Source organism: Thamnophis sirtalis, unplaced genomic scaffold, assembly GCF_051295495.1.
Source record: "Thamnophis sirtalis isolate CommonGarterSnake01/CBP01778 unplaced genomic scaffold, rThaSir2_p1.2 scaffold_11, whole genome shotgun sequence".
In the NCBI taxonomy this organism is placed as follows: domain Eukaryota; kingdom Metazoa; phylum Chordata; class Lepidosauria; order Squamata; family Natricidae; genus Thamnophis; species Thamnophis sirtalis.
The window spans coordinates 17,049,054-17,067,173 of NW_028261391.1; the positions used below are offsets into that span (position 1 = coordinate 17,049,054).

Genomic DNA, 18,120 nt, shown 5'->3' on the forward strand with positions numbered 1-18,120 from the left:
AAATTATATGGCTGGTTCTGTCTAAAAGTTCTGAATCACCATGTCTTACCAGAACCAAACCCAAGAATCTTTTGGTGACTCAGATTTTGAACCAAAATATATATATATCTGGATATGAAAAACAGGACAAGGCTGCTATATACCTTCTTTCAGTAAAAAAAAGAAAGAAAAAAAAGGTGAAAGTAGATCCAAAGGACATTTAAAAACACAAATCTATATTAAATATACTCTCCCTCTCTTCCTCCCTCTCCCTCCCCCCCTCTCTCTCGTTGCGGTAAGTACGCAAGCACGCACTGCATAGTGGACGCCGGGCCCCATTGCAGTGTCCTGGTTGCAATGGGATCCGGAATCCACAACTGGTGTGTGTGTATTTGTGTAACAAAAAATAATGAACTTGTTACAAAAGAATTCCAGGTACAGGTAATGCTCAAAGGTAAGCCCTATTTATAGTAAAATCATGTTTTAAATTCTTCTGTCTTTTTCTCCATCTGTGACATGTAATGAGTATTAAGAAACTCTCTTTTGGGCAGAAGGAGCATTTTACATCTTTCTTTTGTTTTGGTAATCAACTACAGGTGGTCCTCAACTTACAACTACAATTGAGCCCAACATTTATGTCGCTAAGTGAAACATTTGTTGAGTAAATTTTGACCAATTTTACGACTTTTTTTGACACTGTTGTTAAGCGAATCCTTGCAGTTGGTAAATTAGTAACATGGCGGTGACGTGAATCTGGCTTTTCTGTCGACTTTGCTTGTCAGAAGGTTGCAAAAAGCTGATCACATGATCCAGGACGTAAAACGGTCATAAGTTACGTTTTTCAGCATCATAACATCATACACTCACTAAGTGAAGTATTGTCAGTCAATACTACTTGCAATCTGGTTTAAACTGTTCCTTCTGGATTTATGAACTGGAGTGCGTTTCCCACCCTGCCCTCAGCAATTCACAGTATGGCACAGGCAGCAGCGCATCTACCTTCAATTTCCCCAATGACTTCCTTTCCTCTTTGTCTTCAGCTTCTGCTGATGTCTCAGCAAAACATACTTTCCGCCTCTGGTCTTATATACTACTACTACTACTACTACTACTACTACTACTACTACTACTACTACTACTACTACTACTTCTTCTTCTTCTTCTTCTTCTTCTTCTTCTTCTTCTTCTTCTTCTTCTTCTTCTTCTTCTTCCTCCTCCTCCTCCTCCTCCTCCTCCTCCTCCTCCTCCTCCTCCTCCTCCTCTTCTTCTTCTTCTTTTTTTTCATCACCAGTGTTTCATTGGCTCAAATCCCCTTGATCTGGCTGAGCCTGATCGTCTTCTCCCATCCCAAGGAGTCCCTCTCAATTCCATGGGTGGCACATCTTTTAAAGCAGGGGTGTCAAGGCCCGGGGCCCAGATCTGCCCTGCAGGGTGCTTAGATGTGGCCCACGGGCCCACCCTGGAAACAGCGAAGGGCAGGCCCGTTGCGCCTCTGCCAGCGAAAACAGAGCTCAGGAGGGCCACATGCAGGCCTCTTGGACTCCAGTTCCAGCCACGATGACCTCTTGCAGCCCTCTGCTAGTGAAAACAGACTCCCAGGCTCCGTTTTCACTGACAGAGGGCTGCAGGAGGCTGTCGTGGCCGGAAAGGGAGCCTTGACGAGTGATGTTCAGCTGGCCATGCACCCCCCCGCCTCAGCCTCTTGAGGTTAAACATAAGTGTAATGCGGCCATCAATGAAATCGAGTTTGACACCCCTGCTTTAAGGTAACCATTCTCCAGTCTTCCTAGCTGCTGCTAACCTTTTGTTCCATCTCCCACAACGCCACTTCTGTCTGCACAAAACAGTGCTATTTAGCCTCTTAAAAGTAACACATTAGTCACTGTCTGCTAAAGAATGTTGGATTAGAAGGCCTTTGATCAATCTCTTTAAAAATAAATAATTTTTATTGAACAAATTTTTCATAAGCAATGCAAATATTAGGAAAGAATCAGAGAAAAGTATACATAGTATACACAGATTAAAGTTTTACATTAGAATTATGGCAAGTGATTTCGGGAAATAGAATGAAAGAAAATGCCTATCAAATTATTATTATTCTTTTATGCGCAGTCCACACATTATTTTTAGGTTTTGAAACATCCTGCATTGTTTTAACAATTTCCACTGTGTCTACTGGGGATTATTCTCTCATACAGCTGCTTCTAACACTCAATTGCAAAATCCCTTAAGTCGTACAACTTCTGACAATGAGGTAGCTTCATTATGTAGGTACACACAATAATCAACTTACCAATGAAATAATCAACTCTGTGTCCCATCATGTTGGTAGACTTGGTGGGGCAGTTGAAGCGCAGGTATTTAGCAACAGCCTTCTCTTCTTTGAATGGCTCTCCCACTTCCTATAAAAAAGAAAGGAAGGAAATATGTTTCAGTTGAACATTTTCGTTTGAATTCAGAATTTATGAGACTTCTTACAAATTTTCACAGATTTCAAATGTATATGAAATATAATTGTTCAGAAATACTGACCAAGACTGATTGAGAAAGCAGAGGCTTTGAGCTTATCAATCAGCTTTCCAATGCTTCTGAAGCCTAAATGCCTTCTCTGATATACTCACTATCCATAAGATACGTTCTTAAGTCTCTTCCCTGTTATGGCAAATTTGTAGTTCTTTGTTTCTTCCCTAGGAGTTCAAAACTGAAATCGCAGAACCAGGCTTTTTTCCATGATAATAATGGAAATAAAATAATAATTTCCCGTACTATGGAATACTGTCTCTACCTGAACTCAACTGCCACTGTTTGATCTTTAAATAAGAAGATTTTCAAGTGCTTCAATGTGTCACCAGTGATTTTGTATGTTTTATGTGCTACAGGTTTAAATTTAGTTACGATTATTTAAATTTAGTTATGACTATCTGGCTGCATTTTTCTTTTTTTACTGTATGCTTTACCAGTTATTTATTTATTACATTTGTTTGCTGCCCATTTCCCCTATAAAGTGACTCTTATATGATTGTTTTAGTTATATTTCAATTTACGGTGCTTTTGACTGATAACTCTCATCAGTGCAATCTGTAAATATTAAATAAATAAATAAATAAATAAATAAATAAATAAATAAATAAATAAATAAATAAATAAATAAATAAATAAATAAATAAATAAATAAATAAATTTTAGTAAAAAAGCAAACTGGAAGTTGAGCACTTTTACTGTAACAGTTAAACACCAGATTCTAAAATAGTAGCATTAACTTCCCCCCATTATTCCAATTTCCCAGTAAAAAGGCAGTAAAATAGCAAGTAACCAAATGGTAAAAGCATTAAACAAATCTTGCTTAATTGTATGGCAATGATACAGACACCCAGAAATCCTGTTAAATAATGTCTACATTTAAATACAAATCATGTGAAACAAGCTTATTGGTGACAGTTACTTCTTTTCTCACTTTGTAAACTGATAATACCATATAATACTATTATATAAGGACACAAATCCCATGCACCATATTTAACAGGTCAAATTAATAATTTTTCAAAATTCAGTTTGAATACATAAAGAGTCATTGAATTAAAAATTAAAGAATTTCTTCTCCCCATTACTTCTTTAATACAAAGCAAACTATGCAAGAGAGGCTACCTTAGCAAGCGTTATGGAGGATTTGGGAGATTTATAAATAATTTACTGAGCAACTTTATTCCACAAGAAATTTCCAATTCTACTATAAATATCTAATGATCTGAACAGTTTAAATGCGGATCTGATGAAACCTCTGGACTAAATATTGTTATCACAAAGCTGTTAAATTTGTTTTATATAAAAATAAGAATACAGCTGAAGAATACTGAAGTGTTATAAACACTTCATCAGTTACTTCTACTGAAACCAGCTGACTGATACATTTTGTTAATTATTATTCAAACAGCAGTATATATGAAAATGCACTTACTTAACAATATTAAAAATGATAAGCCTTGTGCCTCATATATCTTGTAATCTAAATTTCTACAACAGCAAGAACAGAGGGATGAAGCAAAATGTAATGAAACATTAAGAAAAAAAGAATTACAAATTTAATCGTTTATACTTTCCCATATTTCGACTGTTCAACCTTTTTCATATGGAATAATTTTCCAGTATATAGTCCTCGGACTTAAAATGTACATTGTTATCTCAATGAACATTATTAGGTTTTTTTTTTTAGTAAGACATGACGTATAATTAAGACTGACTCAATTCTAACAAATAACTCTATATAGCCAATTCAAAAATAAACTTCCACTACTGCTTTAAATACACTTTTGACAACACTAGTAACAGCTGGCAGAGAAGATAAGATATTGGGCATTAGATTTGCAAGTATGCAAAGCTTCACTCCAGAGTTCTGACTACACATTTATACTGTCTGGAAACACTGAAGAATAAAAAATATGCGTGAGAATCCACCTACTAAATCATATGGCATGCCAGCTTCTATTAACACCCAATACCTCACCACACAAAATTACTAACCAGCTCATTTTGCCACAGATCAGGAGGAAGCCGTGGCTTGTACAGAGGTGTACCTTCAGGAGTTCCACCTACAACTTCCCACATGGAGCCTTTGTGCAGTGGGAAAAAACAAAGACGTCCAGTGTCAATATTATTGCACCTAACAAAGGTGGTCTTACAGTTGCAGAATAGGTAATGAAACTACTAGCTGACGAGCAAGCTATATTTTTCACTGTGCAAGCCAGCATGGATAAGGAAATATGGTTATGTAAAATAGGAAGGAGTGTTATCATAGCTCAACACTCTTACAAACTCACCTCAGTACGTTAACATCCTTTTTTTGAGTTAGAGGATGTTTAGGAATGGTGCAATAGGAAAGGATTACAAAAAAAGCGATCTAGTTAAAAGGTTTGAAGACTTAACTGACATTTAGTTCATATGTCTAAAAGTACTTGAATCTACTGCTTGAATATCAGAATCAAGATGGTCATATTAAAAATATCCATAGCATATACATGGATGCAAGTGTTTCTAATTAACAAGCCATGTGTTCTAATCCTGACTTAGCCATGAAACCAGCTAGGTGACCATGGACCAGTCAGTCTCTTTCAGCCCAATTCAACCTTTGAGGATTATTGTGGAGAAAATAAGAGGAGGAAGGTGTGCTGGATATGTTTGCTGCCTTGAGTTATTTGTAAAAAATAATAAAGTTGGAGGGGGGGGGGAGGGAGGAATCCATCCAAAGCAATTTGCTGCTCAAAGCAAAGAATTAGATGCCAAGTTCTTTTCCTAATTAGACAATTAGACTGGCACTTGAGGGAAGCCTTTTTGCAGGTTTCCTTACTACATTTGAAGCAAAAGGCTATTTTGGGAGTCCAAGAAAGTTATGTAATAGACACTGCTCTATCCTCTTTGGGAAATTCAGAGGAACAGCTTACCGCAATGTCTTACATTTTGCAGTACTACAAGGTGAACCTTCTAAAATGAACAATATAATTGGGCATCCACATATAAAACCAGAACTCTATAGGACTGTAACCTGGGGATTTCTTTCTGCTCTGCCTGGACAAACTGCCTGATGGCTTGTTTCAGCCAACTAGAAAGGAAAGCTCAGATCGCTGTCTGACAAAGCAACATGAATGTAAATTCTGTATACATAATACCACATGGTATGGCCTGAATGTCCCAAATCAGCACCTGACACCAGCAAAGGTTGTGAACAATGCTCTTTCAACACCAGTAATGATTGCTGTCAGAGACCGAATGGAATCAAAAACATGCAAGAAGAGGGAGGGAGGAAGCACAAAAGTGATCAAGAGATATTTAAGCTTCATAAAATCGAGTAAAATGAATAGTTTTCAAAGTAACATTTAGTTTTTAATATTTAAATACCTTGTATAATTTTAGATCAATGTTAAAATTAAGTTAATATGTAAGTATCAACAACAGAATTAATTCAGCATCAATGTCAAAAAGAAAAGATACTTATCTAATCAATAAGAATCTATCGTTATTTAGTGGAGAATCCAAGCTTTTAATTTTAAAATGTTAATAGAAATCCATGTTTTTGACATGGTATAACCCACGGGTGATCTTATAGTGGAAAAAGAGTTTGAATGTTAAATTAAAATCAGTATCAAAATTGTTTTTACAAATTCAAGGTTATTTTGGACATTGAGGTACACCCCCACAATTTGATTTGCCATTCTTCCACACGAGAAAATGTATGTTTTCTCCAATGAAAAGCGCAGAGTAGGGTTTCCACTGCCAATATCCTTAGGGGTTATTGGCATGCACAAAGCTAGTTGGTTATACTTAATGGAAATATAAATAGTTTAGTAGTATTTAATAAAATACGGAAGGCTGGAAAGGGACTTCAACTTTTAGAATCATTACTTTTCCAACTGTTTTTAGGAAACAATTTGTCAATTTAACAATCAACACTGAAATAATTCACTGTCAGTAAAGCATTTTATATCAATTTTCTTTTACTATGATTCTGCAGTTACTGTAACTTTAATATTTTTCTTTTGTTGCATATAATCACACAACTTGTTCATTTTCTGAGTTATACAGTACTTCAGCAGCAGCTTATAAATGAAGCCTAGCAATTGCGCCACATTTTCTTTAAAAGATTTTCAAAGTCAGTCAAGTCTCTGGTTGCTTCGTTTGCTTTTATAATTATATTATACCCTGTATGTATGTAAAGATACCGGAAGCAGCTAATTTGAAAGAGAAAATCTTGAGAAATTTCAGTTTGGCTTTATAATAAAGCGCTGCAATCTGTATCATTTGTTATTTCTCCACTGCCTCAATTTCTGCTTACTAAAATCTGTCCTGATCAGAAAGCAAAGTCTCTCTAGATGCAGATGGAATTCCAAGGGGAGGTAGAGCAGGGTAGGGCAGGGAAGCAGAGGTGACCTTCCGGAGCAGGGGTATCAAACTCAATTTCATTGAGGGCCGCATCAGGGTTGTGTTTGACCTCAGGGGCTGGGGGGGGGGCATGGCCAGGGTGGGCATGGCCAGTTCAACATCACTCGTGTTGCGGTGCCTGCGGTGACCCGAGCGCTCTGCCAGTGAAAATGGGCTCCCAAGCTCAGTTTTTCACTGTGATGGCTTCCGCCAGAGCTCCGTTTTCGCTGGCAGAGGCACCGCAGGCTGGTCTTTCATTGTTTCCAGGGCAACCCCTTGGCCAGATCTAAGCACCCTACGGGCTGGGTCTGGCCCCCGGGGCCTTGAGTTTGACACCCCTGTTCTGGAACAAAGCAGCAAGATGGAACCTTAAGGCCAGTAGCAATGGATAGCAGCAACCCTTTTTGTACAGTTCTCAGATCTCAAGGTGCATAGTGGTTGTCAGGGTCTGGCTATTCTAACTGCTCCAAGCTGAGGCATCTTTGGGGGGGGGGGGTCAAAACCAAGCAACTCCTAGTGCACTTGAGAATAGTACCCTCTCATAGCCATGAGGCCAGATAGTGCTTTGGCAGACTAAGCTCTGCTCTTTCCTTTCTGCTCTATCAGGACAAGCTGATTATCAAGTTTGTCCAGGTGAGGACAGGGAGAAAAGCCTGAAGAATGGCTTTGTAGGACTCCAGTTTTTGAGGGGTCCCTGGTGCTCTTTGAGCTTGCTTGTTTTCTTGCAAATGTTTCATTGCCCTAACTAGGTAACATCACCAGGGACTGATAATGTTACCTAGTTAGGGTAATGAAATGTCTGCAAGTAAACAAGCAAGCTCAGGGAGCACCAAGGACCCCTCATTTCAACCCTGAGCTACAAATATTCACCTTTATTGGTACTCCAGTTTTTGCGCCCAACCTAAAATGTGTAACCTTTGGGAACTGCAACCTACAAGTTGGAGGAGGACTGGACTAGAGGATGCCACCCCAGATAACTGAACTAAAGGTTGCCACCTCAGAGAAACTGAAATGGCAGCATCATTCTACTTTATGAAGCTGCTTCCTGCTGCCAGAGCCTCTATATTTTTCAGAATAAGCAATCTGAAAGATTATCTTTCATAGATTTATTGAGTAATATATAATTTAAAATATATAAATACAATGATGTATTATTATACCATACCTATACTAATAAGGAGATTAAGTCAAGGCAAAGTCAAAGCAGATTTCTTTGACAGGCTACCTGAAAATAATTCAGAATTCGAAATGGCTGACAAAGACTATAGTTATTAAATTACTTAGAATTACTAGAAACACTATATAAACATATCGTTACTCAACAGTAAAAAAAAATGCAATGGGTTTTTGAACTCATTTTGAACGTATTTTTGCATATTAAAAGAAAAGCTACATCTCAGATTCACAATCAGTATAACGATGGTTTATGCACAATCTAAAAATGGAGCAATAGAGACAATTTTCTAGTATCTCAGTGTGTATATAGTTCCCAATTCTTTTGCGTACTAATCCCAGCAACTCCATATATGCAAAAGGTATTAATACAAAGCACTGCAAATATTTAGCTCTGCACTGGCTTTGCAATGATTGTAAAGCTTCTGCTTACACGGATGCCTCCTCTAATGTAGAGTCTGGATCAATGGGGCTTGATATGAAATATATATAAATTCTATCAGAAAATCATTGTTTCTAAAATGTAGGTCTTTTCTCAACTCTTCTCTGAAACGTGCACCAATATGTGGTATATATGTATACCACTTATAATATAGGCATAAACATAAAAAATCAAAAGGTACAATGGATGCAAACACAATTAATACATTGTTATATGTTTAAATATAAAGATTCATAGGGATAATCTAATTCTTGTTTTTTAATATTCAGATAGATTATGTCCAGAATATTATCCTATATTCTACAAGATGTAATGAAGCTTTTTGGCACAAGCTAATTTTTTTGTAAATGAACTTAGTTAAAAATCTAGTGGTGAATATTGGATGGAATTCACATTCAGCTAGGCAAAACAGAGGTGCAATGATTATGTGTTTGCTTAGAAGAAGCACTGTGCTTCTTAGAATTTGGTGTGGGTAAACAGAACAGGACTGTTTCTGATAAGGAGGAACAAATAACTGAAAATGTGTAACAAACTGGATCTGGTTTTCAAATATTTCTCTATATAAATCTGTGAAAGTATTTTGAGTAATCAAATTAAAGTAACAATATACTATTTTCTACTTTGACATGCTAATAATATTTGACAAATCATATATCTATTTCTATATAAAATTAGAAGTTTTGCAGACTTTCCTAGATTTCTGTTTTTTGTGCATTCCAATGTTATTGTCTTTATTGTCAATACTTTGATTTCAGGTGTAAAGTATTTATCGCTTCTTTGAAATAATTATTGCATACGCCTTCTCATAGATAGTACAGTTATACTTCCTACAAGTTTTACTTTGCAAGTGCTGGGCTAATTGTCTTCTTCATTAAATATATTAGGCTTCATAAGTCAAATAGTATTATGTATTTCTTACTCAAATTGTTTTTTCCACATTTCCTCACTTATTTTTTAAATTTTGATGTTTGAGTAGTTCATCCTGTCATTGATTACTTCTAGATTAGCACAAATAAAAAGGATAAAAACATCAACTTAACCTTCTAATTAAGTTTTAATGTTTAATTTTAACTATTATTGTCTCTATTTTAAATGGTTATATTCAGTTTGTATGCTTTTATTTTTTGTACACTGCCTAGAGTCCCTGTGAGAGAAATGGGTGGGTTCTAAATTTGATAAAGAAACAAATGCTGTATCCATAAATTGTCAAATCAAAGCTTCAAGATAATCCTTTTGCAAGAATAAAAATAAAATGACCTTTTCTCTAAATTGTCTACTCTTAACAACTTAAACAGAAATGTGTTAAAAATAAGCTAAGTGCATATATTGCATTTATCTGATTTTATCTGGACTTCATGGCTTTTCTTTAATTCTTGAAAAGAACAGAATGTATGGTTTAAAGGATATTTGAGTCAAATAGAAAATCATTGAAACCTGGCTCCTTCAGGAACTTTATTTCATTACAGAAAGCATTAGAAGCAAAAATATCTCTGAGAACAGATTGTGCTGTTGCTTTCTTGCATGGGTAAATACATAAAGTGACCTAGTCTTTTTCTTAAGGCATCATCTACCTAAAGTACTAGTGGGTACTTGAAACATCAAGATTTTCAATTGTGAGATGATCAGCTTTTTCTTATATAACTGATTAACTCAAATAGGTTATTACACAAAATAGAACATAGTGTTTTTTAAAATTACAAAATTGTAAAACTTTTAAGATCTCTGTAAGTGTATTAAGAAACTGGAGATATAGTATATACTTAGCCTCATGCAAGCATTCTATAGCATTATGCTGATATTTTTCCATGGACTTTTAAAATAGCACTTGACTGGGGTGACATTAATCCCAAAGTAAGAGTAATCCTATTTTAATGGAGTGGCATGATAAGAAATTATGTTCTGTATACTTTAAAGCTCATTTTAATGGACTAATTAGAGAAAGGCACTCAGGAATATCCATTGAATAAGAAAGCAGGGAGTCCTCAGGATTTATGTCATTCTCATCAATTGCACAAACATATTTACATTGACTAATGACATTCATAAACAAATGATATGAATTGCAGAAGAAATTTGGTCCACTATATACATGACGTGTGTCATAATGATGACAAAACAAGATTCCACTCTGTAGGGACAGAAATGTGATGGGTGATGAAGACAGAAAATAAGGTCAAGAAACAACTGATGAAAAAAGCATTGTAAAATATTTTAACATTCAGCTGTGAAAGAAACTGGTCTGTATTTGGAAATTAAATTAAAGTTTAAAAAAGAATATGGAAAGTACCAAATGCAAATCAAATAATAACCAAAAGCAAAGACAAACAAATGAGGAAAACAGCAACCAACCCACTAGGCTGAATTAACCTTTGGACACCAGGCCTGGGAAAATGTCTTTTCTGAGAAGATAACAAAGTCATATTCCACATGACCAGCATTTCGACAGAAAAATACACTTTATAGGATCCCATGAGATGATATTCTCTAATTTCAGATATAAGGAAATAAAGACCACTGAATTATTAATCCATTTTTTAATAATATAAATTATTAAATCTTCAATAAAAGAATGTAAAAGATAGATGCATATTCACTGTTTATTGTTTTCCTAGTAGTTTCTTATTAGTACTTCATTACTACAATGCTTAAATCAACAAACAACAAATGTATGGAGAGCAGAGAGCAAATTTAGAATCACAATCTACAGGTACTTTTGGAATTTTGTTGAGGTAATTTTGTTGAAATCATATCCAATTATATTTCTCAAGTATTTATTATTTATTACATGTATACATACTGCATACCTACAGCATCTGAATGAAAGTATAACCATTCTGATATAATTTTCTAGTTGCTGCCAAAGGTTAATTAATGCATACTGCTTATACATAAACACGATTGAGCAAATTAGATAGTATTTTCAATATCTGGCACATCTTTTATTAGAATCACATATGGGGAAAGGGCTGAAGTTTTTAATTTGTGGATGCTTCAACACTGGAAATTTTAAAGAAGAGATTGGACAACTATTTGTCTGAAATGGTATAGGGATTCCTGCCTATGAAGAATGTTAGACGAGAAGAACTCCAAGGTCCCTTCCAACTGTTTTTCTATTCTAATTTTATCACTTCAGCACACAGCATTCTGCTTTAAAATTTCTTCTTAAACTTAAGTTTATTTTAGAAATAAGTAAAAGTCCTTTAAAGATGCTAACTGTATTACATACAAAGCATATATGATACATTCATGATATAACAATAGGTTTAACAGCACTGGACTTGAATTAAGAAAAACACCTGCTTTGCCCCTCTCATGACAATAAACTAAAAATAATGCAAGTGTCATAGGAAAAACCACTTGTTTATGCACTGTCATTACATCAAAGACTTGTTCTCTGTACAACTACATAAGAGGATGTATATAAACGTAAGGAAAATTCAGAAACTGAATTCATATTGAAGATAAGAAGTTGGCTGTCCATTCAGGTGTAAAGCTCCATGGGCGGGCAACTTTGGGTCACTTTTCTACCATTCAGCCTTAAATACACAGGTAGACTTCAACTTACAACCATAATTAAACCCAAAATTTCTCTTGTTGAGAGAGATAGCTAAGTGCATTTTGCCCCATTTTATGACATTTCTTACCACAGTTGTTAAGTGAATCACTGCAGTTATTAAATTAATAACATGATTGTTAAGTGAATCTGGCTTCCCCATTACTTTGCTTGTCAGAAGATCGCAAAAGGTAATCACATAACCCTGGGACACTGCAACCGTCATAAACTGGAGTCAGTTGTCAAGCATCTGAATTTTGATCACGGAGATACTGCAATGATCATGTAAAAAGTGGTCATTTTTCAGGGTTATTGTAACTCCAACCGGTCACTAAATGGAACTGTTATAAATTGAGGACCACCTGTTGGCAGCATAAATTGGGAGCAAGAAGAACGATACACGTTCCTTGATGAGCTCCTGAGCTGCAGGAAAGATTATACAGGTAGTCCTTGACTTACAACAATACATTTAGTGACTGTTCAAAATTACAACAGCGCTGGAAAAACTGACATGACCATTTTTCACACTTACGATCATTGCAGCATTCCCATAGTCACGTGATCAACATTCAACTGCTTGGCAACTGACTCATATTTATGATGGTTGAAAGGTGCCGGGGTTGTGGGGAGGGGTTGTGTGATCCCCTTTTCTGACCTTCTGAGAAGTGAAGTCCATGGAGAAACAAGGTTTACTCAACAACCAGGTTACTAACTTAAGAACAACGATTCCCTTAACAACCGTGGCAAAAAAAAATCATAAAATGAGGAAAAACCTACCTAGCAAATGTCTCAGCAACATAAATTTCAGGCTCAATTGCGGTCATAAGTCAAGGACTACTTGTACATACATGAACAACTGTACCTTTAACCACACAGGCTAGGATGAGGAGGATTAAGGTGATAAACAGCTATTTGAATGTAGGCAATAAATAAAACACAGGAGTATTGTGCTGAACAAATTCCCCCACACCCACCCCACAAAAATCTCTTAGTAATAATTAGGACAGGCAGCTCTGCATCACTGTAGTGAAGATCATCCACTGGGGAATTCCTAGGAGGTTTGGGAAAATGGTAGGTAGGTAGGTAGGTAGGTAGGTAGGTAGGTAGGTAGGTAGGTAGGTAGGTAGTAGGTAGGCAGGCAGAGATGCTAGATAGATAGATAGATAGATAGAGAGAGAGAGAGAGAGAGAGAGAGAGAGAGAGAGAGAGAGAGAGAGAGAGAGAGAGAGAGAGAGAGAGAGAGAGAGAGAGAGATGGTGATAGAGGGAAGGAGGGAGGGAGTGGGAGAGAGAGAGAGAGGGAGGGAGTGGGAGAGAAAGAGTAATGAAGTAGGATTTCTTCTCAAAAGGTGCAAAAAAGGGAGATGCGGATGCTGGTGGGTGAGGTAAAAGCAGGAGGGGAAGGTGCGAACAGATGTTACAGGTGGGAGAAATGGAAACGGGTGTTTTTACCTGGATGGGTTTGGGGGAGTTTGGAGAAAAGAGGTTTGGATGGTGAGGAAAAACGGGGGAGGGGGGGCGATTGTGTCACGGAGATAATACTGACGGGAGACAGAGCAAGGAAAGGGCTCCGCGGGGAGGGCGTCGAGAGATGACCGTGCGGAGGGTCGCCAAGGATGAGGGCTGGGGAAGGGGCGTCGAGATCGGGGGGGAGGATGTCGCAAGTGAGGGTGCCCGACGGCCTCGCGGCAAGGGATGGAGGTTATTGGGAGCGGGGGGGGGGCGCCCGTCGCAGCTTCGGAGTGGCGGCGGAGACGCTCAGTCCAGAGAAGCGGGACCCGCTATCTCCCTTTTAGAACGACAAGGCCGGCCCTGCGAGGACCGAACGGAACGGGGGGTGGAGGGGGGAGACAAACCCGAAGAGCCGCAGAAACGGCAGGAGAGATGCCGACTGGCGGAGGCGGGGAGTGGAGGGGGGGACGTAAATGGTGACCGGGAGGGGGTTATGGTGGGGGTGGGGGTGAGAGAAACCCAAGAAAAAGGGAAGCTAATTCCCGCAGGCGGTTGCGAAAAAAGAGGGGAGGAGATAAGCCAGCCCGGTACCTGGATCCGCTTCCTGTGTCTCCTCCGCTCCGCCATGATGTCCCCCGTCTGGTCTCCTGGTGACGTGGGGCTGAGCCGGAAAGGGGGAGGGGGAGAGAGACGGAGGGAGGAGGGAGACGGAGCCCGGCGCCAGCCAGAGGGCTCGCGAGGGGCGGCAACCTCGCGAGAGGCCGCGCGCGAGCCATTTAGGTGGCGCGCGCGCGAGAGAGGCGGGGCGGGAGCGTGGGGGGTCCGCCCGACGGGTTTTACTTCAGGTCCGCCTCGCTCCAACGGAATCTGGGTTTTCTTACTACAGCCGCGCCGATTCACACGCCTTTCTACACTGGAACAATCTCTCTCTCTGTGTGTGAATGCCCGTATGGGGTGGAGCGTTTATTATATTTTATTATACTAATATCTGTTACCTAATTCATGCTTGACGAAATAAAAAAAAAACCTAAAAAAGCAACCCTCATTCTGAAAAACGTAACCCCCAAATAAGTCGAGCCAGTTTGTCCCAAGAAAGTCTTCCAAATCCCCGGCTCGGGATGGCCCTCGCACATCTGGAAGGCTCCGAGCGGGGGTTTTGTGAATAGAGCCATGGGCTTACTGATTAAGGCGCTTGTAGACGAAGCAAATCATGAAAGTTCCTACATCCCTCTAAATTTAGCCCCACGGGCGAGCTTCCCAATTATTTGTTACAATTTGGTGTGCACTGCGGGTAGCAAATTTAGAAATAAGCTTTTTCGTTTTCAACCAAAGTAAATGCCTGCTTATTTCAGGACCATGCTGTTAACCTAGATTCTAGAAAATGGTTAAATCGCATCATATCCAGTGAATGATTTGGGAGTGATCCACCCTATCGGCCAACACAATAATAATAAAAAGATGATTGTTCTCCCTCATTAGTCAAAATGTTCTGCCTTAATCTTTTATGGGAGTATAGGTTAGTTCCACCTTTGGATTTTAGGCAACTGTTTAATTTTGAAAATTCTTTTCATTCTAAAGTGAAATATCAACAATTTTTTTTTAAAAAAATTGTGCCCAATTCTCATGGGGTGTTTGGTTTTTTTTTGCAGGCATTCAGGTGTTTGAGGTATAGTACTAACAGGCTAATTACAGACCAGTAAAGAATTGCAATCTATAACTGAAACCACATTTTGAAGAAGTGGTTTCAAGCACTTACTTAACTAACGATATCCCAACAGACCTTCATAAATAAATTACATTTTGCTGCAAAACTTAAGCAATCCTTGGTCATATCCCAAGGAAGAGTAAATCTAACGTTTATCTACATTAAGAGAAAATGTTCTTTAGGGGGAGAAAATGAAGCAATACCTATGTCAGACATGTCCAACTGGTAAGCCGCATGCAGCCCCTGACAACTAGTAATATGGCCCCACAAGATCCTTAACTTTTAACATTTTTTATGTGATTTATAAATATTTATTATATAGGTGGAAATGAGCACCTCACTACGCTTTGGATGCTTCTGTATTTGAAAGGATTAGCCGATTATAAACTGTTGTCCAAGAGACACCCAAATGTGTTAACATTCTTCAGCAAGGCTCCTTTCGTGTTTCCCCAAAATGAATGAAGCTAGCAGAATTATTACCATGTGCCTTAAATGTACCCCTCTAGATAAGATCCACCACTTAGCTGCCATTGCCCCACTTCTGTTCAGAGAAGCAGCAGCATACAGAGTCATCAAATCATCAATATCTAGGCAACACCCTCTGTATCAGGGGTCACCAGCCTTTCGGACCTCAGGGACCACTAAATTCATAATTTTAAATCCCGTGGTGTTGTAATATAGTTCCTTGTGTAGGTGTGTGTCCCCCATGGCCCAGTTCATACCAGGGCTTGCAGAGCCACGCTGAATCACACAGGAGAAAACAAACTCCTAGAATGCCATAACTTCTTGATAGTTCATAACATAACATTCTGAGATGTGCCTTACCATTGACGTCCAGGATTTTACCATATATAGAACTTCTCTGAGCAGTAGATTAGAAATTGTACTTTTACAGGCTGTTTTTAAGCACATGCTATTGCTCCTCCTGCCTTTGTCCTATCTCAATAAAAGGGGCTCTCAGACCCCAATCTGGGTTGCTCCATCCCGAGAAAGGTTGTCTCCTGTCTTTTCTCAACATTGGCCTCATGGGCGAACCACGGGAACGTTACACCGTGGACCACTAATATGATTTTTTTTTTTAAAAAATAGCTTTTAATGCAATATTAAAAATGCAAAAAAAAAATTCTGCAGACCACCAAAATGTTATCACAGACTACCAGGGGTCCATGGACCACTGGTTCGTAGCCACTGCTCTATCACCTACAACCAGCTCAACAGAGACTAAAAACTAGGAAAAGCTTTCATAGATTGAGGGAAGACTTCGAAGAATTTGAAAGCAGAGTGGATCAATATAAAGCTACAAAGAACCAACACTGGATGGAGCCCAGCTGGCACCTGGGTTTGATGAAAGCTGGGAAGTATAAAAATAATTGAATAGACTGCATGGGTACAACGATCCAGGGACACTCTGAACAAATGAAGCTATCTGATTGCTCTTTGTGATTGTGACGACATGCAGACAACAACACATATGTAAATGTGCCCTTTGTTCCCTGATCAGTGTACACTTGACCTCATGGCAGTGCGATACAATACAACGTTAGTAATTTCTGGGGATAATCTGTTTAATTTGTACATATCTTAATATTGTATTTATATGTTACATTTTATGTCATATAGTATGCCTTATTTTAATTGTGATGCCTCTGACATGAATAAAAAATTGTATTAATATTTTATATAGAGGCCCAGCAATTGCTCCTCACTTGATGCAACCCAAGTAAACCAAAAGTTTGGATACCCATGACCTATATCATCTCTAGCAGTTATGTGCCTAATGGCCAGTTTACAATCTTTTTCTCTCTGTATTTATTTAAACTGAAACAAAAGAAGTTGCTCCATAGATAAGCTTTGACATTTCTAAATTAGTGGTTTTCTGAGCCAGGTTACTCCTTTCTGAAGCCATAGCTTCAAGTTTTCAAATAATACAAGGTTTACTTTGGCTGATGTTGGGGTAATAACCTTGCAGTTGTTCAAATTAACCAAACAGAAACAACCACCTGGGTAATTTGTCTTGAAACAAATAACAAATTATCTGAAGATAAGGATAAAGTTGGCATTGCAATGGTGGAGGAAGAAGATGGGCATGGAAAGGGTTGTACTGTTCTTACTGGGCTGTTTAGTAGCCAATCTTGCTATGCCTTCACAAATGTGATAATCTTATGACACATGAAATCTGAAAAGCACAAGATGTTTTTAGGCCTATGTTATTGGAGCCCTGACAAAGAGAATTTTGAGAAGCAGTTTGATGCATGATCTGTGCTAAGAACATGTTCATGGTGGTTTATAGCATAGTAGACAATAGTGAACAAGATCAGCATATAGTGCTTTATGATCTGACTACAATGTGTTTACTCTCAACTGAAAACAATTGGAAAGAAGAGCAAACTAAGATGTTTTAAATCATTGGGTGTATGGCAGAAAATTTTTAAATCTGAATGGTTTGAAAAGTCACATTATGATGAACTTACTCTAAAAGAAAGCAATGTTTTAAGACCAGTTTGGCCAAGTGGTTAAGACATTAGGCTAGAAACCAGGAGACTGTGAGTTCTAGTCCTGCCTTAATCATGAAAGCAGACTGGGTGACTTTGGGCCAGTCACTCTCTCTCAAGCCAATCAACTTCACAGGACTGAGGTTGTGGAGGAGGAGGAGAAAGGAGGCTAATTGCATGTCTCTACCTTGAGTTATTTATAAAAATAATAAAGGTGGGATATAAATAAATAAAATGTAGTTCTCTAAAACAGAACACCGTTTTTCAGTTCAAGCTTGATTGATTACATATTTAATCTGTGAATTACACAGATGTTATGTAATTTAAGCACATTCTATATAGTAATCTTTATAAAATATTACGTTTTGCATTTTGCTTGCTTGTTTAACTTTGATTGTGAGCCGCCCTGAGTCCCC

The 18,120-nt window shown here is 38.1% G+C and overlaps 1 protein-coding gene across 1 annotated transcript in view; it reads right to left on the bottom strand.

Moving 5' to 3' along the window:
* SEC62 (SEC62 preprotein translocation factor) overlaps window positions 1-14,248 on the bottom strand; it is a 29,627-nt gene extending 15,379 nt beyond the window's left edge. Inside the window, exons 1-2 of the mRNA XM_014056799.2 lie at window positions 14,099-14,248; window positions 2,273-2,381 (exon numbers count right to left, since the gene is read on the bottom strand). Of these exons, the coding sequence (XP_013912274.2) occupies window positions 2,273-2,381; window positions 14,099-14,134 (145 nt within the window). The 5' untranslated portion in view covers window positions 14,135-14,248. The remainder of the gene's footprint in view (window positions 1-2,272; window positions 2,382-14,098) is intronic.
* Between the last annotated feature and the right edge of the window lie 3,872 nt (window positions 14,249-18,120).